This window comes from Thalia democratica, chromosome 3 (genome assembly GCF_965202585.1).
Source record: "Thalia democratica chromosome 3, ktThaDemo2.hap1.1, whole genome shotgun sequence".
NCBI classification, from domain to species: Eukaryota; Metazoa; Chordata; class Thaliacea; order Salpida; family Salpidae; genus Thalia; species Thalia democratica.
In genome coordinates this window covers 48,092,799-48,117,420 of record NC_139167.1, presented here as the reverse complement: position 1 = coordinate 48,117,420, position 24,622 = coordinate 48,092,799, and the positions used below count along the sequence as shown (strand labels likewise).

General features: G+C 25.9%; 1 protein-coding gene across 1 annotated transcript; it reads left to right on the top strand.

Annotated features, from left to right (window-relative positions):
- The first annotated feature begins 1,251 nt into the window (after positions 1 to 1,251).
- LOC145831554 (uncharacterized) lies at positions 1,252 to 21,908 on the top strand. Its single transcript, XM_082938845.1, has 12 exons — positions 1,252 to 1,308; positions 1,665 to 1,775; positions 1,999 to 2,103; positions 3,651 to 3,799; positions 4,491 to 4,588; positions 4,645 to 4,809; positions 5,401 to 5,553; positions 6,083 to 6,159; positions 6,232 to 6,379; positions 17,294 to 17,424; positions 18,656 to 18,890; positions 21,339 to 21,908. Coding segments are annotated over exons 1-12 (1,728 nt in total). The 5' UTR covers positions 1,252 to 1,306; the 3' UTR covers positions 21,693 to 21,908.
- The last annotated feature ends 2,714 nt before the right edge of the window (positions 21,909 to 24,622 follow it).

Here is a 24,622-nt window from a genome sequence, read left to right as displayed (position 1 = left end):
AGATTAGATTTAGATTATTTCTTTAGAATTTAGAGTTTCAAGATTAAAAATCTATATGGTGTTACTTTGTTGTAAAAAAAACAGAACGAATTTTGTAAACAGTATGTGCAAGAACAATAATGCAGTCAACCTCTTTGTTATTTTTAAATAAGATATAATATCTAACTAAATCAGTCTAGTTTATTGTCACTTAGCTAATTTTTGTAACCCTTTCATAAAGGTTTACTTGTTGATACAAGCTATATCAATAAAAGTAAAAAGAAGTCTTTAATATAAAAACTGAAAATTTTAATCAAGATAAATTGGTTTTTATTTATATATAATTTTTATATAAATTTGTTTAATTTTACAACTAAATAAAAATCTACCCAAAGCGTTTAAGAGCGGTATTTTTATGATCACTTACAAATGTTATTTCATGTACTAAAGTTTTTTATATAGGCACAATTAATCACTTTCATATATTTTGATTTTGCTGTACTTAATATATAATAATCCAAATTAAACTGACTGTAAAGAAAGATGCTTCCATGATTTTAGACACCAATTCATTGCAATTAGCAACACTTTTTTCATCTAAAAAGTTTGTTTGAGCAATGCTTTCTGAATTTAAACAATTTCTTTTTCAAAACAAAATAAATACTTACAAAACTAATTAGTTAAATAAAAATAGTTTTTCAATTTTGTAGTCATTTCTGTTAGTATTATTGATAATGTAATGTAGTTGTTTCTTAACAAAAAAACTGAGATAGTTTGAAATTAAATAGTCTCAATCAATTTTTTTTGTTAACAGATAGATCTCTAAGTTATTATTTGTCTAGAATGTCATGTGGTACCTCTCGTGTTTCTGTAATTAGAACAACCTTAAGCCCTGATGAAAAAGATTTATGGGAGCTAAGTTACTATGCTGGAGTTAAATTTGATCCAAATGTTGCAAAATATGTAATGGAACTGTTGCATCATGGTATTCATCCTGATTCTATTTTAGCTATGCTTGAAAAAATGTCTGAAGAATCGAAATACTCTAAAATAGATAAAACGGCGTGTAATACTGGTAGTGGTCAGCGTAAATTGCATAAAACTGACTCATCAAAAAAATATGACGTGAAAAAGAAAAGATCTAATTCGAAGACCAGAAACATTGACAATAATAAAATTTTAACTTCTAAAACTAAATTTGACAGATAAAGTAGCCTATTAATTTTAAAGTGTTGTTTATTTTTGATAATTGATTTTTTTTGCTACAGGTGTTCTCAATAGTATTTATGTATTAGTATATCTACTTTTAAATCAAGTAAACGATAAAATGTGAGTTATTTATGCTTTTTAATGTTTTTTAAAATAAAAGTATGTAATAATACTACACTACAATTTAAAAAAGTTAATTTGTTCTATAAAAGTTATATTCATTTTAAATACGTTTTCTAGTCTTTCACTTAGGTAGTTTTATTATTGTTAGTTAACATTCCTCTATTTTTTAAAGTTTTAACAAAAAATTAAATTTGGTATCTTTTCTGTATAAGAACTAAAAATATTTTTTATAGTTTATAAGTTTTACTATTTTATAATAAATTGTATATTTTTCGAAAGAATATAAACTTATCTGGTGTTTTTAAGTCAAAAATGCGAGTTAAAATAAGTAAAAATTGTTTGTTATATTTTAGGAACAAGAGTTTGATGGATACTCCTCAAAAAGATTCGAGCAACATTTGTAAAGAGAACTTAGTAAACAGTGTTGATTCAACTCCTAGTATTATCAAAAAAATTAATTTAATGTACGAAAAAAAAAATAAATATTATTAAGCTGTTAATTTTTATATTTTTATAAATTTTGGCAATTATAAAAAATATATACATAAAAGAAAATCACGGATTACAACTGTGTTAATTTTTAAAATTAAACATAAGCAAATATTTTTTGTTCAATAAATAGTAATTTTTTACACTATTGATAGTTCAGACTTGTGCTTTGTCATATTAAAAGAAAAAAACGTTTAGGGATTGTTACTCTGGAATGACACCAATAAAAGAAATAAACATAAACGTGTCTCAACAAGACACACCAGTTACATCTATATCTAAACAGATGAAAACTAAGGCTAAGTAAGTTTCCGTTTTAGATTATTTATTTTGTTATTGTTCGCATTAAAGCTTCAAAAAATGTGGGCTTTACATGGTTTTATTGTAATATACTTTTAATGTTTTATTGAGATGGTTAAAGGTTTTAACTTGTTGGTTAACTTGTTAACTATATACTATAAAACTGACATTTTGGTAAAATTTGAATGTAGTGTAGATATAACTTTTCTTTTATACACAATTTAGTTTATTAAATTAAGTCATACATAAATAGATATTCTAATTTTTATCACAAATTTTATTGTTTTAAATATAAGCGCTGTATTTTAAAACTGTTTCAGTATCAATAACTTTTTGTTAATGTTTTTGAGATTTGCTTGTTAAATGTACGCTAATTAAACTTGTACATTTATACAAACGCCTTAAATAAAGTTTTATACCTTAATTAGTTGAAATTTATAAATGATAAATATTGGAAAATGTTAGCTGTTAGTTTAATAAAGTTTATTGTACTTTTCTTGAGCGGTAAAAAAACTTATTTTAGTTTGTGTTTTTCTTAAAAATAACTTATTTTAATTATGTCATTTTACCGCCAATGTTATTTATGAACTGGTTTTTGCATACAAGCGCGTCAATTACTTCGAACGTTGTTATTCAGATTAACTTTTTGAATTTTCGCGCTCGCGTATTTGATTGGTGGAAGCAGTCTTTCCTCGTTTACTTTTTTCTTCTTTTTTACTCCACTGTTGTTGCGGTTGTTTCTGTTTGCTTTGTAAATTCTTTAAAAGTTACGAATGTTTTGAAAAACTTTATATTAAATGTTAATAAAAGTATAAACTTTTTATTTTTTTGTTAATAGCTTATAAGTAGTCGAAAAATTAATAAAAAAGACTTTTACTAAGTTATTTGAATGACCTATATGTTTATATACTTTTTTCATAACTTCATGTTACTTTTGTTTTTCAAATTATCAGTTTTTAATTAAAGTTACGATTAAATATAACATTTTCTATGAACATAAATTACTTATAACTAAACTTGGAGAATTAAATATACCTTTCAACATTAAACGGCAGAGTATGAAACTAATTAAAAAAATAAATTATTTGTTCAGTTGTTAGTTAGTCCTTAAAAACAATAAAGTTACAATTTAAAACTGCTTTTAAATTTGTATTTTAAATAATTAATTAAGTAAAAAGTTAGTTTATTTCTAAAAAAACTAACTGGTGATATATATACATATTTATTTTTTTGGAAATTACTTCTTGCAAGTAGTGTCAGTTTTTAAGCTTTGTTACACTATTGGTAAATCTTGCATTTTAAACTTTACAAATAAATTATTTGTTTTAGTCTATTAAGATAACATAATTTAAAAATAATAAATTAATCTTAGTTTATCTTTGGCATTAACAAAATTGAAAATATTTCAGAACTTTATTATAATGTATTTCACCATTAATTTATTTTTTTGTGTTAAATTTATTTTAGATGCAGCTAGACTTTTTAATTTAACTAGGTATAATTTTCTTAATTATTCAAAATTATAGAATTTTAAACATAATTTATTTTAGGATATCATCAAAACCTAGGACTGATGAAATTTTAAAAGAAAAAATAAATTTATTCAAGAGTAGAAATCCTCGTGTAAAAACATCACAACCTTTAAGTTTACGACCTTCTAACGCTGATGTTCATGACTTGTTTAAAAAAAGTTTACGTGGTATGTAAACTAAAACAAAGTTACTTTATATTTATCAATAAAATATATTTGTTATAAATACAAATAATTTTTTTTTGCTTTCAAAAAATCTAGATGGCAATTTTTTTTTTTTTGAAAATAAGTTAATTAAATAAACTTAAACATTTCGTTCGAAATACCTATTTAGTTTCTTAATATTATAAATACCTAAAATAGTTAAGTGAATTGTAATTTTAAAAATTTTTTCTTTAATAAGTTTTAAACTAGGCTAAAGATAATTTACACCATGTTATTTAGATTTAAGTTTGTTATTTTTCAAAATATTATAACAAACTTAAATATATGTCTTTTCAAGTTATTTATTACTTTTAACTTTGTTTAATAAGTGTTTCAGTATTTCAAACAATAATCAACTGACTCGTTCCTAAAAAACAATGTTTTCCTAAATTAATGAAACTTTCATGTGCTTTTATTTTATACAAGTTTTATAAAAATAAAATTGAATAAATTATTGTAGTTAGTTGTAAAAAAAATACAATTTTACCAGGAAACACCACCTGTTCAAAGAATCAAAATTTCAAGGAACTTTTCTATAATTTTGAATAATTAAAAATTAATGAAACTTTCATGTGCTTTTATTTTATACAAGTTTTATAAAAATAAAATTGAATAAATTATTGTATTTGTTGTAAAAAAAATACAATTTTACCAGGAAACACCACCCGTTCAAAGAATCAAAATTTCAAGGAACTTTTCCAATCTGAAGACTGTTCAGACAGCAAGGTGTCTTCAGCCTTCACGGATTTGGAAGTAAGAAATCTATTTTGTTAAAATCACAACCGTAATTTTTACTGTTATTATTATAGCTTGTACCTCTTCCGCAACTCAAACGAGCCGACACGCTTTATGAGTGCAGCACTACAAAGCAGGATGATTTGGAAGTTGAGAGCATATTCAATGAATCGTCGATCAAGCGACGCAGGTTGGACTCATCGAAACGATGCCCTTCTGCTCCCATTCAACTTTCTATGGTATTTTCATTTATTTATAATAAAATACTTAATTCAGGGTTGCAACTTTACCTGAAAAAAACCTGGAATTTGAGAAATTTTGAAAAAAAAACCTTTAAAACCTGGAATTTTAACAATTTTCACATATATTAGTAATAAAATTTCAATTTGACTCAAAAAATCTATCATATAAATAAAAAATTTTAGTCACCATCCAAAATTTTTTTATTAAAAAACATATTTAAAATAGCTTTATATTATCTTTTCAATGTTTTTATACCATTTAACATAGTTTCTTACCTTAAACTTAACTTTAAACTAAAAAAAGACCCAAAAATGTGTATTTTTAAAAACCTGGAAGAAATTCGGAAAACCTGGAAAAACTTTTGAAAAAAATAGTGGCAACCTGTTTATTTAAAACAAGTCTTTTTTTTTGTTCTATCTACAGAAGCAGAATGTGTCAGACCTTACATATTAAAAAAAACTCATCTTTTTTATATAAGTTAGTTAAATTTTTGATGAGAGAATTTAATTTTTATTATGTATAAAAGATTTAATCTTTTTTTTTCACCTTTTATATTGTTTAAAAGATCAAAAAAATTATCTTTGCAGACTCCACCTGTCAAACGGTTTTGTACTTCGCCCGATGACTTGTTGACTCAAAAATCTTTAAAAAGTTCAGAAAACTTTTTAAAAACTATATCTGAGGGAGTGTCGTCAGATTGTAAGCTTTTTGACGAAAATTCAGAAGATTTTATTGTACAGGTTTTTTTAAACATTGTTATTGTAAAGTTTTTCTTTTCTCTTAGAAACACCCTTAAAGCACTCTTATTTGCTGAAATCTGAACTATAATATCTACAAACTGATAAATGTTCTAAATAATTTATAACTCAATTGTAGAACCTAATTTTTAATGTTTTTAAATGACTAATGATGAAAACTTAAGTCTTAGTTTATTAAATATATTTAACGAGTTTATTGGTACAGTAATTGTTTGTACTTTAAACTATAATCTTGTCAAACAAGAATAAAAATTTTAAAGATGTAAATATTTTTAGACCATTACTTACCCTACCTTTTTTTAAGATAAAATTAGAAGTAAATTTTTAATTAATTAAATTAAATGACTTTAAACATAAAAAAAATCTTAATTGTTAAACATAAAAAGTAATAAATAACTTTAGTTGAAGTTTTATTTTGGTATTTTTCAAATTTAAAGTTTTATAAAAATGATTTTTTAAATACTTAAAAAGTTTTAGTGATAGCATACATAATATTGTAATTGTTTCATAGAGTCATGATACTATGGATGGATTTTCGGTCAAGTTCAACAGCAACAATTACAAGTCTCCGGCTTTGCGTTTAAAGAGGTAATCTAAAAAATACATATAAAGTGAATTATAATGCTGGACAACAAAATAACTTGGTGAATTAAATTACAGAGCAAACACGAATCCCGACGCGTACAACCGCCTCATGAACGCGCATGATGTCAACGCTAACAAGAGCGAAGACGGAGAGGCTCGGGAAAAGTTGCAGCTTCCTGTTACAGGTGTGAAGTCTAAGCGGAACAGGATCAGCGCTGAAACAGTTAGTCTTGTATTGAAGTTTTTGTTTTCAATTTTTTTGTACTTGGTTCTTTAAAGTTTGAACTACGGTAAAGTAAATATTTCAGATACTTAAAATCGATTGTTTGGTTATCAACTTTGTTATCAATTGTTATCAATATATAATGAATATACGCAATCTAGTTTAACAACTCGTTTTTTAAAAAGGTGTGTTTTAATAACAAATTAATATTAAAGTTTGATGCACAACTAAAAAAAACTTACAAGTGATTTCATTTATATTAAGTAGGTATCTATTTCCATATGCAAACATTGTTTAATAACAAAAAAACACGAAATTATTTAACAAATAACCATTGTTTTTAGTTGACTATTGTTAAGAATGTATTTGCATGTTTTTTTTTACCTCTTAGTAAATTATAAGACACCACTGAGCATAGACGAATATAAATGAGAAAGTTTGTCTCTGTTGCATTATTATTCATATATATATGAACCAAGTACTTCTTCGGAAGTATCAATAATGGTAGGGTTGCAATATATTTTTGTTAACTAATACAGTAACCTCTCGGATCTTTACGCACTCGTGACGTTACGCACTCTCGTTTAGTTACGCATTTCAGAATTCTTTAAAATTCAGAAAATAAAAATTTTCATTTTTTTTTAATATTGCACAAATTAGCTTTAATGTATATTTTTGAATTAAAATATGTTTTTGAATGCTAACACTAACTCTATATCTTTAGACTTTCTAAATTTATGTTCCTTGTCTAATTGATAAACATTTAGTTATACCTCAGTATATCAGAAATTTTGTTAACAATAAGAGATTAAATCAAAATTCTGAAATAAACATGGCTGTGTTTAATAATAAAAGTATAATGAAATAATGAGAATTTAAAACACAAAGAAATAATACAGCAGTCTTGCCCTATATATTAATAAACACCATTTTATAATTGTAAAGAAATGCTTAATTATAAATTGAATTTGCTAAGTTGAAAAGAATATAAATGTCACATATAAATAAAGATAAAGATAATTTCTACTTATTATTAAAATAGTAAAATTATTTCTACTCGTATTAAAATTTTATAGAAATTCAAATCCTTTTTTTTTAATATATGAATAGTTTTATCTGTTGTTTTCATATTTATAAATTAAGTAAACAAATAGATAAAAGCTGGAAAGTGCCCAGTTTGCTTTTAACTAGAAGCAATATTAATAAAAACAGCCATTATAGTGAGTATATTTGGTACCTCTCGTTTCTTTACGATCTCTCATATCTTTACGCACTTTTTCTGTGGACACAATGTGCGTAAATAAGCGAGAGGTTACTGTACTTAATGATTTAATCCGTTTATTGTCCAAACATTCATTGTTTTGACTGAGTACGGTCGCGTAAATACGCATGTTGAACCTGAGTCAAAAGTGTGTACTTATAGGCGGCTTTAAAATTATCTACAACAGGCCTAGCTGTCATTTAATTTTTGAATAAAATAAGTTACCATAAATTTGTTATGAGTAGTTTTAATACATGTACAATGAAAACTTTTGTTTAATGATATTTTATTCAGTTGTATGTAATAATAGTATGTTTTGTTTTTTTACCAGCAACAATAAAAAAACGTTTAAGAAATCAAATCTGAAACAGTCTTTAAAAAGAAGTTCATCCATCAATGACCTTGACATTCGAGAAATCATCCAAACTTTTTACAGCCTTTTTACAGCCGTTTTTTAAGATAACATTCACTGATTTTGAAATTTTTATTGCATTTGAAGATGAAAAAATTTCAAAATAAAAGCATCTATGGTTAAAGGACGATGATAAGCTATTAGTGCAGGGGTCCGCAAACTGCCGTTCGCAAAGAAAAAATATGCGACCGTGATGTAGTTTTAGCCAAAAACATACTATTTTAAAACATTAAAAGAAGTTTTTATAGTTAAAACTAGTGATCTACTGAGTCCGAATCTTAATTTAAAATTAGGATTCCGCTGAATCCGGATCCGAATCTCAATTTTGAAATTTGGATCCGTTCGAATCAAATCCAAATATTTTGATAATTGGAATCCGAAAGATTTAAGCTGCTTGTTATGTAAATACAATATAGTTAATAAATAATAATTACGTATTATATTATCACTCATTTCGTATAAAAGTTTGAACAATATTTTTAACTTGTTAATAAATAAATAAACAAATGCGAACAAAAAAACGAATGTCTTGCTGGAAAAAAAATTAGCTACATACACAAAATCAGGGTTGCCACTTTACCTGGAATCCTGGAAAAATCTGGAATTTGACAATTTAGGCAAAAAAATATAGAATTTTAGAAATTTTGAAAAAACCTGGAATTTTAACTATTTTGACATGTACAGTAATAAAATTTCGATTTGACTCAAAAAATATATCATACAAATAAAAAATATTGTCATCGTCAAACATTTTTTTTATTAAAAAAATATTTAAAGTAGCTTTACAGTATCTTTTAATGTTTTTATTCTATTTATCACAGTTTCTTACCTTAAATTTAACTTAAAACTAAAAATAGACCCAAAAATGTGTACTTTTAAAAACCTGGAAAAATTTTTGAAAAAACGAGTGGCAACCCTGACAAAACTTAGTTTCAAAATTTTGATGTCCATGCAAGCAATATTAACAATTAAGTTGTACTTTTGTTATGCAAAATTAATAAATTATAGACTTTGATAAATGCTTTAAGCAGAAAACAAATCACAAAAATGTTAAAACTGTTGACGTTTAACTAAGAGTTATTTCTTATTGTGACCATAAACGAATTAGAACATAAACTTTAGAAGTGTTGATATTTATAAAACAGAGTGTAATTGAAGAAATATGGAGCCGTAATTAATTGAAATATTATACCAACTGTAGTAAAGGCCTAAAAAAGAAAAGAAAAGAAATTACAATTGTAATAAAAAGTTTTTAAATTCCACTTAGGATTACACTTTTACCATAACAAAAAATAAATATAGATTAACTTAAGTAACTGGTTAAAAATATAAAACTAACTACAATACCAAACGATGTCTCTGTTATACTGCAAAAGACCATTCTTGTTTTTTCAAGTTGTGGTGGAGAAATAAAAAAAAAATTCGCCGGTCTTTGGAAGCAATCGATTGCGCTTTGCTCGTACAAATTTCCAGCTTCGGAAATTAATTTCAGAATACACAGAAGATGATAGTCCACAGTTTTAGCTTTTCTAAAGTTTGAAAATACCCTGAGTGATTGCTATAATTAATAAAACCTATCAAACAAATTATATATAAGTATATGATTTTTGTAAACTATACTTCTGCACTAAAAATAGTAGAAAGTTAGCCAAATCATTTATTAATGCTGTTGTCTTTAAAAATATATAACAAATATGGTCTCCAGTTTCCACTTATTGCTAAAGACAGGGTTGCCAAATATTTTTAACAAATTTTCTCCAGGTTTTTAAAGATTCCTCCAGGTTTTTAAAAGTATACATTTTTGGTCTATTTTTAGTTTAAAAATGAGTTTTCGGTTACAAACTGTGTAAAAATGTATATAAACATTGAAAAGATACTGTAAAGCTAATTTAAAAGTCTCTATTAATAATAGAAAATTTTTATGATGAAAAAATAAATTATCTATATGAAAATTTTTTTGTGTCAATTCAAAATTTTACTACTTAACATGTAAAAGTTGTTTAAAATTCCAGATTTTTTAGTGATTTTTGTTCAAAATTTCAGGTTTTTCCGGTTTTTTTTCAAAATTTCTTAAACTTCAGATTTTTCCAGGTTTACTAGTCTAAATTGTCTAATTCCAGAGTTCCAGGTTTTTTGGCAACCCTGTAAAGAGTATGATATAACTTCAATTATTTTACATTTTGTTTTCATAACAACCTTTCACTCCTTAAGAAATAGACACTTAAAAATAGACACTCCTTCAAACTTAAAAATAGAACATCAAAAAAAAAATTGTGAGCTATGGATGTTGGCGGGCCAACAAAGCCTTAGTTGGGTCTGCTTGACTGTCTGTGGGTAGATTGTCAACCTGGCCATTTTGCCCATATTTTTCTTGCAGACGGGGTGACTTTCTAGCACGTCTGTGCTTAGGACCCTCTGCGGGCAACTTGGTTTTCGTGTTTCTTAATTTGGACACAATAAATATAAAATGCTATTATACTTACTTACTATAATGTATCAGTGAATTTTATCTATCAATACTAAATACTATTCTAGAATACTCTATATAGGTTAGACAAGATAGTTTATGTGATGTATCTATTATACAAAAGAACTACACAACGATATTACAAAATTTCTTTCTCAATAAATATAAGCTGCTTTTAAAACTTTTATGAATCATTAGGCAAAAGTTTTTTGATGAAATGTTTCATTATTGATTTTAAGCCTTATTTCTCATGACTGCAGCAAGCTCTAAATATTCTATTAATATTCATAGTTTAAGAATGATTAATGCAAGTAGTTCCAGCAGTTCATTACAAATTAATTAAGATTTTATTGTTAACAGAGTTTATTTTCTTTAGAACTTTGTTTTTAAAATAAAATATCAAAATGTTGGAAGTTATAACATGTATGTCATAAATTAAAATTACCAATTAAATAAATAATATAGTATTAATAAAAAGTATATAGCTTAAAGTATGCAGCAAGCATCTGCTTTAATGTTACATATTTAAGTTGCATATTTTTTTGTATGAATAATGCAGCAGTTCATTAAAACGAACAAACATAAAAAGCTAAACATATGATGAATAAATAAGAGCGGTTATCCAAAAAGCTGAGACTAAATGCCTTAACAATGTACTTAATTTTATTTGGGAGTCTAACAAAAACAATATATCATAGTTTTTATACTGTGTGCAAAACTTAAATTAAAATTGATAAGGCTTTTATAAATGTAAAAAAACATTTTTTATCCACTTAAGGAACTCATTAACTAGTTTTAAATTTTAATTTAATTTTTGACAAACAGTTAAGTGAAATTCAAAAAGTTTAAAGTGATCTAACAAGTCTTAAATTTCGGATTCGAATTATGAAATTAGGATTTGGCCGAATCCGAATCTTATTTTGAAATTTAGGTTTTGGCCGAATCCGAGTCCAAAAAGGCCGGGTTCGTCCAAATCCGAGTTCGAATTGGATTCGGTAGATCACTAGTTAAAACTTTTAATTTGGCTCTTTATTTAATAACTTGTAATTACTAGTGTTTTATTATTGCTCTTCTTACCACATTTCAAGTTTTAAGTTTTTTTTATTGATTGCTATAATTATTTTAAATAACTGCGGCTTGCTGAAGACGTTTTTCCATAGATTCAAGCCCGCGTGTAACTTTGTATAGGAAAGTTAGGTTATTAACTATAAAAAGCTGCCAATTTCTCCGTGGGAACGGGTCAGATAAGCACGGCGTCACTTAAGCCCGGTGTGATAATTTAGCACTGTGTGTATCGCCTATATGAAAATACATTAAATGATTTGAGTTTTAATTGAAACAATAGAAATTTTTAATTTAGGTTTATTGACATAAATAAATTGTTTGTATTCTCTACTAGAGCTATGAACTTGTTAAAATTTTTTGTACAAAGTACCAAAGGAGCTATTATATGCTGTATGTATTAAAAATATTGAGTATTAACAAAAGTATAGTCTGCTGAGCTAGTTTTTTTATCGAGTTTAAAAAGTATCTCATCTTCAATAAAAATACTTTTCTTTGAAAAATAAATAATTTGATTTTTGAATTTTAAAATGACAAATGATGTTTTATTTGAATATAGATATAAAGTTTGTTATGCCAACTTGAGTTAAGGAAATAAGACAATTGCTCTAAACTGTTATGCAGTATTTTATGATATTATAGGTTTTGTTTAAACAGGTTTGAAGGGCTTTAATAGTGATCATTTATTTCAGCATAAAATGTGTTATTATTTAATAAAAACTAATTGATAGATTTAATGTTTATTTAATATAGTTAGTTGATTACTATTTGAGTTAAATTTTAACGATAAAATATATATCTTCAAAATTTAAACTATTTCAAATTAGACAAACTGATAACACAGTTATGATTACTGAGTTTGTCTTTATTAAAGTTAAATATAAATATTACACAATTGAAAACTGATACGGACACCTATATTGAAAATAGTAAATAAAAAATTTAAAAAGCTTATGATATCAAGTAAGGATCGTTACCAAAATGTAAAGCTTATATACTGTAGTACTTATATTTTCTAATTCTTACTTTAATTTACAATATGTATGAGTGATCTACCGGATCCACTAATTAGGACCCGACTGAATACAGTTAATTTTTTTGTATTAGGATCCTGCCGGATCCTAAATATCTTAAGCTTTATGTAGTGTTGATAGAGAACAAACTTAAAAGAAAGTTATTATTATACTACCGCTAGTTTAGTAGAAAATGTTTGATCGTAAAACTTGTTAAAAAAGAAATACATTGTTACTGATAAACTATTTTATTTTGAACCCTAACAAAAAAATCAAACTTCGTACAAACAAGACAAAAAAGTTCTATCCATACGAAATCTCAATTTAAATCTTTTATATATGATTTCAAACTACTAATACGATAGGACTTAAATTTTCTAGTTGTATGATAAAAAATAAACAAAAAGTTAAATGTTTAAAAAATAACGAACTTTAGTTATTTTATTTTCTGGTAAGCTTAAATTAAACTTCTGTGTACAAAAGTTTGAATTAAAAGATAAAGATTAACTTTTTTAGCACTGTTTAGATCAGGGTTTCCCAAACTCATTTACTAAATCGCTCCCTTTTCAGAAATTTGAAAAAAAAAATCGCCCCTAGAATTTTATAAAGTATTTTTTCTCTCGAGTACGCACTTTTTAGCCAAAAATTTTGTGTTTGAAATATAATTTAGTCTGGAACTTCTTATGCACGCACTTTTGGGCTGTGTTCAAAGTAATTTACAGGGCTTGAAAAAAAAGTTTACAGTTATTTTCTTATAAGCCAATTAAAAAGTATTAAAATATTAAAATAAGATTATTAAAATAAAAATCCTTATGTATTCTATAATCAATTCTGTTTAAATTTGATTTTTTTTTGAAACTAATTAACACTTAGGTTAGTGGTGGACAACTTTTGTAGTCAGCTAGTCATACTTACAAAAAAATCCTTTCTAGTTTCGACTTAATAAAAAAGTGTACTTGCGGGCTGCGTAATTTAAAAAACTAACATATAAGAAAATTAAAAAAACTCGAGCAAAATAGTAATAAGATAATTTAGTATTATTGTTATCTAGGAAGTACTATTGTGAATTAAAAACAAAATTGAATGTGTGTTTCAAAATATTAAGCATCAAAAAACTAAATTTTAATTCGTTTTGCACAAGTAATTTTCAGGTTATTTAGCGGGCCGAAATTTGACTGGATCTGGACCGTACGCTACCCATCTAAAATCTTAATTGAAACCTGACACTATAACAATTTCTCATATAACGAATTTCGGACATTTAGAAGTTAAAGCTAAGTAACTTATTTAAGCCGCACAATATACTATTATAATTTTATAAATAGACATATTCTAAAATTACTATACCAGAGACTAAAAAAACTACAAAAGAATAAACAGTTTATTTTACACATAATGTAATAAATATTAAAACATCATTGCTGATCTAGTTTGAGGGAGATTGACCGACTGATCGATTATCTCACATAAAAACTGGTTTCATCAATAGCTTCTGTTAATACAGTAAAATTATTAATTTCAATGCTAAGAAATATCATAAGCAAGTTAGTTGTAAAGTTAATAATTAATTTGAAAATTTTTTAACTATATTTTTTGTACTAGAATACCATTAATTAGTGTTTTATTTGGAATAACCTTTAAAATAATAAACCTTTATTCTAACAACATTTATTTCTTTATTTAAGTTCAAAAAAAAAAGTTTTACAGCTAATTCTGTGAATAGAAAGTAATCAATAAAAAAAAATAATTAGGTTAAATTTTTGTTTTGTAACTGTAGCAGTCTTTTTGATGGCTTATTTAATTCTGTTTAGAAATGAATTTTAAATCTAGCTATCAGCCTATAATAATTTAACAGAGGAAAATAGTGAAAGATTATATTAAAATATACAACACATTTTAACCTTCAAAATATTTTGAATTAAGATAAGACAAAAAAACAGTTGTACTAAAAGTTTAAATTTCCTTAATATATAATTTTTTTAAACAATAATAATTCAGCTTAGCAAATAAAATTAACTATACAATCATTTAAGAGTAAAATTCGAAGTCCTTTCAAATAGAGACCTCAAATCTATACTCTTTTTTGGCCAAAAAAATCTTTTTGAAATAAAAACTTTAATGGTTATCAAGATTTTATTTATTTATACAGATTAAACAATTGATAACAAAAATCTGTCAAACAAATATCTTTCAAACAAATATTTTAATTGCTATCCTATAAAAACTTGTTGTGTAATGTAAAACGACAAACATAAACTACAAAATTAACCAGGTCAAAACAAAACTACAATTAGCTTTAAAATATAAACCACTTAATAAATTCAGTAGACTTCCGCTTGAGTTCACACTTTGAACAAAACTAAAAAGTGCGAACTCAAGAAATCACGATAATATTTTTTACAAAATGGCAAATTTTAATATTATATAATGCAATAATGTTATAAATAAACATGAAATAAACTAAAATATAAAATAAGCATTCATTAAAAACAATAGATCTATACAGGGACGTAGCTCGCTCAAAAAAGTTACGAATCTGCAAAAAAAAATCAAGAATAATGTGTGATGACATCATAACGGGAATAGAGTAGTTTTAACTACCTTTAATTTTATATGAAAATGTGCAGTTTTGTTAAAAGTTTAAAAATAAATTAAATGTTGAAGTATAATGAATAACTGAACACAAGGCAATTTGTACTGCTCTTGACCCCCTATAATTCTTTATGTTTTGAGACTTTTATGAACCTATAAAACCTTGCATTTAAAATAAAAATATTAATTAAGAATTTTACTTTAATAATATTACTAATAGTGCTAAAATATATAACTTTGAAAACAGTTTCCCCAATTCAGAAAACATTTGCAAAAATTGTTGCTTTTATTAGACAAAAATCATAAATTTTACGAGTTAAATAAAAAACAAAAGGGACATAAAATAAAAAAGTACACAACATTTGATAAAATTCAGATTTACAATTACTTTATTTTGTCAAAAATAACTCATAAAGAAAGGAAGAGTACACTTCTTTGTAAATGTTATTACTAGCTTTGGTAGCATAAAGATTTAAGCTGTAAAAAAGAATAAAACTTTGTCTTACTAAAAAAAAAAATGTTAAATAAAAGCTTTAAAAAAGAATGATTTTTTTTTTACAAAACAAACTTGTTAAAAAAAACAACTTAATTAAATAACCACAAACTTTGAATATTAAACATCAGTATTTTCCAGATACAATGTAAAACATAAATAAATTCAAACATAAAGATTTTTAAATATAAACTATATTCTTTTTTTTTTAATACTTTTTATGAATTAATAATACAACTATACACTTGTTAAAATCAATAGTATTAACTTATTCTTTTTAATCTTAGATTGAAAATGTTATATAAAAAATTTATATTTTAATCTCTTGATCAAATGAATCTTGTTGCTCGCTTTCTTGATTGGCTGTACTTGTTAAAACAATAAACTATAGTTTAATAAAAACTTTTAGTGGGCAATAAACTGTTAAAGGTTTAATAGACTATGTAACATTTAAATATAACTCGAATATTTTAAAGCAATTAAACATTCAGTTTATATATTAACTCTATCTTAACAAATACCAAAAATATCATGCACAATGCAGTTCTAGATTAGAATTCTTTCAGTTGATCTTTCTTTTAGCTACAAAAAAATAACCAACAGCACAAATCTATATTTTTTTCATGTATTCGATGCAACTTCATTAGTATTTTTACGTTCTGATTTGCTTATTAAGTTATGGTTGAGTAGGATTAAAAGTTCACTTCCATATATGGTTATGTAAAAATAACTTCCATATATTCAAGATTCAATTCTAGTGAAACGCAATTAATTAGGCGATTCATAACAACTTTCTCAGTCTATTTTTTTTAAATAACAAAAAATCCTTTTGTAGGATTTTTAGTATATGGTAAAAATACTTTTCAAATTTGTATATAGATATTTGTATGCTTATAAATTTTTTTCATAGAATTTAGATAACTATTTATGACCACAAAAGTGAGTAACGTTTGTTTGCATACAAATAAAGACAAGCAAAAATACACTATTTGTAAATTTAACTTATCATTTATTCAAAATTATAATTTTTATACCTTCTAAATATGAATTAGTGGTATACTCATATTCGTCGGTAAGAAAATCTAAGCAACAGAGAAGTTCTGAGGCGTACTGTTACTCTGTTTCTATCATTTTCAGTTAGCCCTGGCTTGTCTAACTCGGTCATGTTCTGAAGATGAGTGAAGAGTGTATCACAAAGGCTCTCTGCACAATTAGTAGGTCGATTAGCAAGCGTAATATCGGTCGCTAAAAACTACAAAAACTTTTTCAATAACTACCTAAAAAGCTTAATTTTCGAAGCTAAAGAGTGGAAAAAGCTAACTAATATAACAAAGAGCGCTCTCTTACTATAAACAAAATGCATGAGAAGCAAAAGTTTAGGAAAATAATAAAAAACGAAGAAAATATATTTAATGTTTAATGAATGTTTAGTTTTTATAAATTTAGATATAAATGTTATTTTGTTTTCTCTGTGTGATGTCTTTGTTTGCGTTTTGTATTGTTGTTTGTAGTGCTTAGTTTTCAGGGTACGTCACGTATAGCCAATTTCAGCCGACAGCCGGTCTTTGTTATTTTAAGCAAAAATAAAATTCTCAACTTATAACTTTTAAACAGATGGTAGAATTGTTGGAAGGAAAGTTTGACGTGACTTACGAGATTATTGACTGCAGATACCCTTTTGAATTTGAAGGTGGTCACATTGAAGGTGCTTGGAACGGCTGGAATTGTATTGATGTTGTGCATAGGTAACATGAAGCACTAGTAATTAAAAACCCGCTTAAAATGATCTTTTGAATGCTCAAGTTTTAAATAATTATATTTATTGAAACTATTATCAAAAGAACTTAATTTTTTATTTGATTGCATTTTTTTTAAATAATTTTTGCTGATTTAGAGCAGTTATTAGAGTTGCCCTAAAACCTGGAATTTTAAAATTTAGGAAAAAAAACCTAAATTTTGAACGAAAATAACTACAAAACCTGGAACTTTAAATAATTTTTACATATAAAATAATGAACTTTAAGTAAGGTACTAAAAATGTATCATATGCAGTTATTTTGTTAATTATAAAACACATTCAAAGTAACATGACATTATCCTTAAAATGTTTTTATACCAATTAAGAAAGTTTGTACAAAAATCAATCAAAAAATTTGTAGTTTTAAAAAACTGGAATAATTCATAAAATCTAGAAAAAAAAATTCATAAAACCTATGGCAGCCCTGATTAATGCAAAATTAGTGCAACTTGTAAACTAGTTAAAAACTCATATAGACAAATTAATTTCTAACTGACAAATAAAGCAATCAAGTATTTTAGTTATGAAAATAAGATAATAGTAAGCTGATATATAACAAAAATATAAGATTGTATGCTTAGTAAAAAAAATATACTCCTTAAATTCTACTTCTTATAGGCTTTCTTAATTTCCCCAAATTTTAAATCAATAGTAAGTTAAGTAAAGTTTAAAAGCTTTCAAAAAATCTTACCAATAATTTAATTCTTAAAAATAGTTGTTTGAACTTATAAGTGTACACACAGTACATTGGTCAAGTTTAAAAATTGTATACTAAATAATGTGTAGTACTTTTAACAAAAAACGTTTTCTTTATTACATACAGGTGTTGATAAAATAAAAATATGATTATTTAAGGATTTCTCAAATTAGTTAAGAACAAATATTTAGACTGTAGTATACTTAATAACTCATAAAAGTTTGTTAAGATATCGTGTAGGTAAAAAAATTGGTTTTATACTAGTATGAAAATGGTTTTTATGGTTGTTTTCTATGTAAAAACATTCTTATATAATATTTATTAAATTTACATACTTACTTTTTACTTTAACTTTCTGTATGTTTTACTTTTTTATGCATTTGTTCTAAAATATGTGGAAGCAGTTTTCACCACTGTCTCTTGGTGCCGGTGGTCGCACTAATAGTTAAACAATTTTAATTTTGTTTCATACGCAAAACAGGTATTTGGAAAGCAACAAGCCGTTGTGGGCGAAGCTTTCGCCCGACTCGCGAAAGAAGTACAGACGCCCGATTCTCATCTTCCACTGCGAGTTCAGCGCTCAGCGTGCACCTACCATGTACGATAACTTTAGGCAGGCCGATCGCCTGTCCAATCAGTACCCCCACTTGCACTACCCCGAAATGTACATCCTTGAAAATGGATACTGCAACTTTTACAAGAACACCAAGAAAGCTGTGAGTGATTTTACTTGAATGTAATAAAAATTTAAAATCAGTTACCATATTTATATGTAAGTTATAAATTATAAAAATATATCTATAAGTAGTATTTATGTATAAGTAAACAAAATACTAATATGAAACACTTCTTCTGATTTAATTTCTAAGCAAGTTAAAATTTATACCTAAAAAATAGTAAGTTTAAGGTTATGAAACGATTCTAACATTTTACTGTTAGCAGGGTTGTAACATAATCAAGCTAATTTGCACTACTATAAAATTTAAAAGACGCAGGCCAACACAAGCTAAATTTGAATTGTTTCTGAGGGTTTTTAAAAACGTAGGCTAGATACATTTTTTTACATAAGAAAATTAAGTCAGTTTTTTTTATAAATTCAATGAAGTTTTCGATACAATTTCACTTTTTAATTTTGGTCAATCTTTATTCTCATATTTAGTTTATCAATTGATAACATTGAATTATTAGGTAAAATTTTTGACTCTCTTAAGCATTGAACAAAGTATGTACTTATTTATTTTCAAATAAAGATTATCTTGAAACAGGGTTTTCACAAAATCTGAAATCCGGGAAAAACCTGGAGTTTGAGAACTTTTGAAAAAAAAACCTGGAGTTTCAAACAATTTTTACATCTTAAGTAGTAAAAAATTAATTTGACCCGAAGAATATATCACATAGATAAAAAAAATTGTAATCATCAGGTTTTTTTATTCAAAAGCACATTTAAAGTAGCTTTACAATATCTTTTCAATGTTTTTATACTACGTAACACAGTTTTTAACCTTAAATTTATTTTAAACTGAAAATAGACTTAAAAACGTGTACTTTCAAAAACCTGGAAGAAATTCAGAAAACATTTCTCAAAAACTAGTGGCAACCCTGTTGAAATTTAAGGTAAAAGTTGTTTGCAATAGTGTCTAAATTTTTTTTAAATAATTTCAGTATAGTTTTTAATGACTCAGGTAACTGTATGCACTATTCATTTCCAATCAATAACTCTGTATAAAATACTAAAAAAACAATTAGTAACAACTCATATTTTCATAGTAAGAACAAAATGTAAGTCCTAGAAAACTTGTTTTGGTCAAGTTGATCTGAACTAAAAGGTGGCTCTTGTAGCAGCAACTCACTTTGTAGATTAATTACAACAAGAATCACAGTCCGACTTTAATAAAATCATCAGATACTGATGACAAGCAAAAAGTTAGACTGTAAAAAATACTTTAGAACTGTGATTAAAATTTCAAAAAATTGTTTTCAACTTAGAAAAACCTTTGAAACATTTATGTTGCAAAATTAAAGGATTATATATAAATTGATTACAAAACAAGTTATTCTTTAACATACAAAAGATAATAAGTTAAGCTTATAGGGAAGTCTACTTTTTTATACATAAGGTCTACTTGTTTTATACAACTTAGTTGCATGTGTATATATCTTGTAACCGTCATCAATAACAGTGTTGTTTGGTCGGGTTTTGGTTAGGTTATTGCTGCGCTTATATACATTATAAATAACGGTTATTTTAAGTATTACAGACGGTCAGATGGAACACCGGCTTAATTTAATACTTACTATAAAAATAGTATTATCAAACTGGTTATTAGTGCACATGATTTATATATACAAGAAAACAAACAAACATATTGTGAAGTAAGTGATAAAAAACATAGTGTTATAAAAAGTTATCAACAACTGCTATAAGACCTTTGTATTAACGTTAACTAAGTACTAAACTTTCTGTTGAATATACATTAAATCTACATTATTGAACATTGCCAAGAAATAGACTCGACGATGTAATCTTCCTATCCTCGTTTAAAGACAAAACGCCCTTTTTAATTAAGCTTCATTCACTTTGCCGACTCCACTAATCTCTGCGTCGTTGTAAACGTCTCCCCCGCGTCTCGCGTCTGCCCTCCGTCCGTCTGCAAGACAAGTTTTAAATTCTTTCTCTCAAAATTACTTCATGCTTCTTTTTTCTAACTTTATGTTATAAATACGAATTGTGACGCCATATAAAGCACTAAATTCTCCAACTTTAACTCTTTGTAATCATTTAATAAAGGGAAACGGTAGATGTTATGACTGGTTCGTTACAATCTATCTTAAAAACCAGATGTTTTCACCATTCAATTTTTTATACTTGCTTATTATAAATGAGAATTGTAGATAAACATTTTGATATGTTCTTATGGACACTACCTATTTTTTTTTCACAATAATTATTTTTCTTTTAATTGCTCAATTAACTTATTTAACAGTTTTTCGAATAAATTTATTAACTTGTGCTATTTTTTAAATTACTTTATCATAAAAATAGTTTATATTAACATTACTACAATGTAATTTTTTGGAGTTTTATTTGTTAGTAATCTATTCATGTAACTTGCTGTTATTGTTTTATACTTTCAAGTCGTGATTAAACAATAATCTCAACACAGAAGCAGTATTGCAAACCTCAAAACTACATATCCATGTTCGATGAAAAGTACCTCAACTGGAGAAACAAGAGGAAAGAAGCCGAGGAGCAGCTGAAGAAGAAATTGTCAAACTTTTCATTGAAAGTAGGAGGGTCCAAAGCGCCCGTTGAGAGCAGCGACACTTCGCCGTGCTTCGACAAGGGTGCCTTCACTCCCACGACCGACGATAACGTAGCCAACCAGCGGCGCAGCAGGTTTAAATCGCGCAGGAACAACATTCGAAGCAACGCTGCACTGTTCAAGGACTGCACGCCGCAGAAGGTTCAGGCGGATACGAGCGTTTTCGACTTGAGCAAGTTTATGGACGAGGATTGACGTAAAATAAAATTGTTATAAATTTTAAATGTCAGCCTCCGGTCCTTAATTTATTATAATAGTTTTAAGTTGTAATGAAATTATTGCATACTAATATTTATATTTTACTTTCATTTATTGTTTCAAAAAAGGAAATAACTCTTTAAACTATATGGGTATATTGTATTGTGTAAGCTTAGTTTGTGTTTCTATTAAATATAGTAAGAAATGCTGTAATTTGTTGTAAATTATGTATTGGATGTAGACATTAAATAATTAATTAAATATGAAGTGCTCTAAATTCTTTTCTTAAAAACGTAGTATTAGTTTTTTTCGATTATATTTTTTCAAACAAAAATAAACTAATGAGTTATTAAAGTTATTTTTCAAATTAAATTATAAAAGTAACAATAGCATCATAAGCTTACGTCCAAAGGTATGTTGATTGTTTATATTATACATGGATCGATATTTTACATAAATTTTCAGGGTTCGTACGCGTCAGGCTAAGTCAAGCTAAATCAGTTTTTTTTTTGAAAAACGTCAGGCTAATCAGTTTTTTATTTAAAGACTTTAAAATCTTAGTTTTTCTTAGTTCAACTGCTTGAAAATTTTTGATTTAAAAAAATTTAGAAATATTTTTAAGATCAAATTGAGATGTGAATTTATTTCTAAATAAAATTTTAGTTATTAAAGACAAAATCAGTCAGTATTTTTTAAAATAAATTCTTAAAACCTTTTGTTGAAAATTAAAGTTAAGAATCTTCATTATTTTGTTTTGAGTAGTTATATATCTCATAATTATATCACAGATGTTCTTGTGCTAAAACTTTATTTCAACTAACGGCGTTTCACTGCTCTCAAATAAATTTAAGAACAGATCTACGGAGTCTATAAAATGTTAACACACATTAGAAAAAAAGCAGAAAAAAGCATGTATAAATTATGTATAGTGTTTATCTAGGTAGTAACTATAAATGGACTTTATGGTTTAAAAACAAAGTTTGGGATAAAAGCATAAAATTATAAAATTGTCTACAAAAAAAACAAATTTAATAAAAGTAGGCACTAACCTCAAAAAGCTCTAAGAATAGACAGGTTTTTAAAAATGAAAATTAAATTGAGTTGTGCAGAAATGTTACGTCATAATAATTTTAACAAGTTGTGCAATAATTTATACATGCTTTTTTCTGCTTTTTTTCTAATTTTATAATTTTATGCTTTTATCCCAAACTTTGTTTTTAAACCATAAAGTCCATTTATAGTTACTACCTAGATAAACACTATACATAATTTATACATGCTTTTTTCTGCTTTTTTTCTAATGTGTGTTAACATTTTATAGACTCCGTAGATCTGTTCTTAAATTTATTTGAGAGCAGTGAAACGCCGTTAGTTGAAATAAAGTTTTAGCACAAGAACATCTGTGATATACATTCCGATAAGCTTAGCTTATCAGGATCTCCAGGATTTAACGCCTTATTACGTTACATCTTATCTCATAATTATAAAATTTAAAAAAAAATCAGTTTAAACATTACAGTTTAGTTCAACAACTTAGCTGTTTGTTTAAATTTGTCTACATCAGTTATGTTTTTCAGAGCTTAGTTGGTTGAACTGTTTTAATTTCTAATTTAAAGGCTTTATACCAAATAGTTTATAGATTAAAACTCTTAGCAGTCTGTTTGTTTAAAGTTATTAGATATTCACAACACTAAAACTTAGCTTTAAGATATAAGTACTAAGTTTTGTGGGAGTACAAATTTTAGGTACAATTCATTTTTCTTTACAAGAAGAAAATGTTAAAGGTTTTTTATTTAATTTAATTGTAAGCTTTTTAAATATAATATGACATCAACAATCACTGTATTTATTTAGAGTTTAGGATTTATAATCATGTATCAGTTTTAAGTATTAGTCAAAATACTGTAATGTACATTTTTTACTTAATTTAATACTCGTGTAAGCATTTCATTTTAAGTTTTAATAAAATACGACAATGCACGTCGTTTTATTATAAATCTTCTGGTTATAATGTTTTTACTTAGTGGTTAATTAAATTGAACAATTGTGTTTAGTAATATATATTAAATTTTCACACTAGTAATAGGTTAGATATAACACTTGTTTTAAAACTTATCACCTTAAGTTGTTATGTTAAGGGCATAGGGGAGGGGGTAAATCACCTTTTTCACAATTTAGTCTTATTTTATTGAGTTTTAACTAAGCTATGAGTTGCTTTTTGCAGATTTTTAAAGCTCAAAATATTTTTGAGATAAAACTGGTTGAAGTCTACAACAGTACTAATCAAGACCCCCAAATACTTAAAATGACTTCTAAATGGGGTTTTCCTTACTTTTAAAAAATGTCAGGCTAAATTGGTCTCAGTCAGGCTAAATGAAAAAAAAATCGCGCACGAACCCTGAATTTTAACATTTCTTAAGTAATGCTAACAAAACAAATATTATGAGCAATCTTAATGCATAAAGTTAAACAAACTACATGTTGGAAAGTTTAAAAAAACTTAAGTTTTTAGGTTTTGATAAAAATTTAGTATTTTCATTTCTTCAAGTTTTCGTCAGGGTAGTACATTAGAACGACGAGTAAAAGTTTAAACTTATGCTACACAAAAGTTAACAAACAAATCACAAAAATTATACTTAGTAAAAAAGAATCAATCGTAAAAAAAAAAATAAAACAAAAAGAATTGAATTATCAATCTAGCAGTTTTTTTTTTTCTTTGAACAATCTTTGCGGTTATTTAAATAAAAGTAATGTATTTAGTGTAGTTAAATTAAAAGTGTTTGAAGATTACCTATAGCGCTTAAAATCATCATATCAGCATAAGTAAGACTTTTGATCAAGTGTTCAGCTACTGATGACATTTTTAGCATTGTCTCTAGCTTGTAGGAGTATATAACAATACTTTGAGCTACATGGTTTTCTACTCA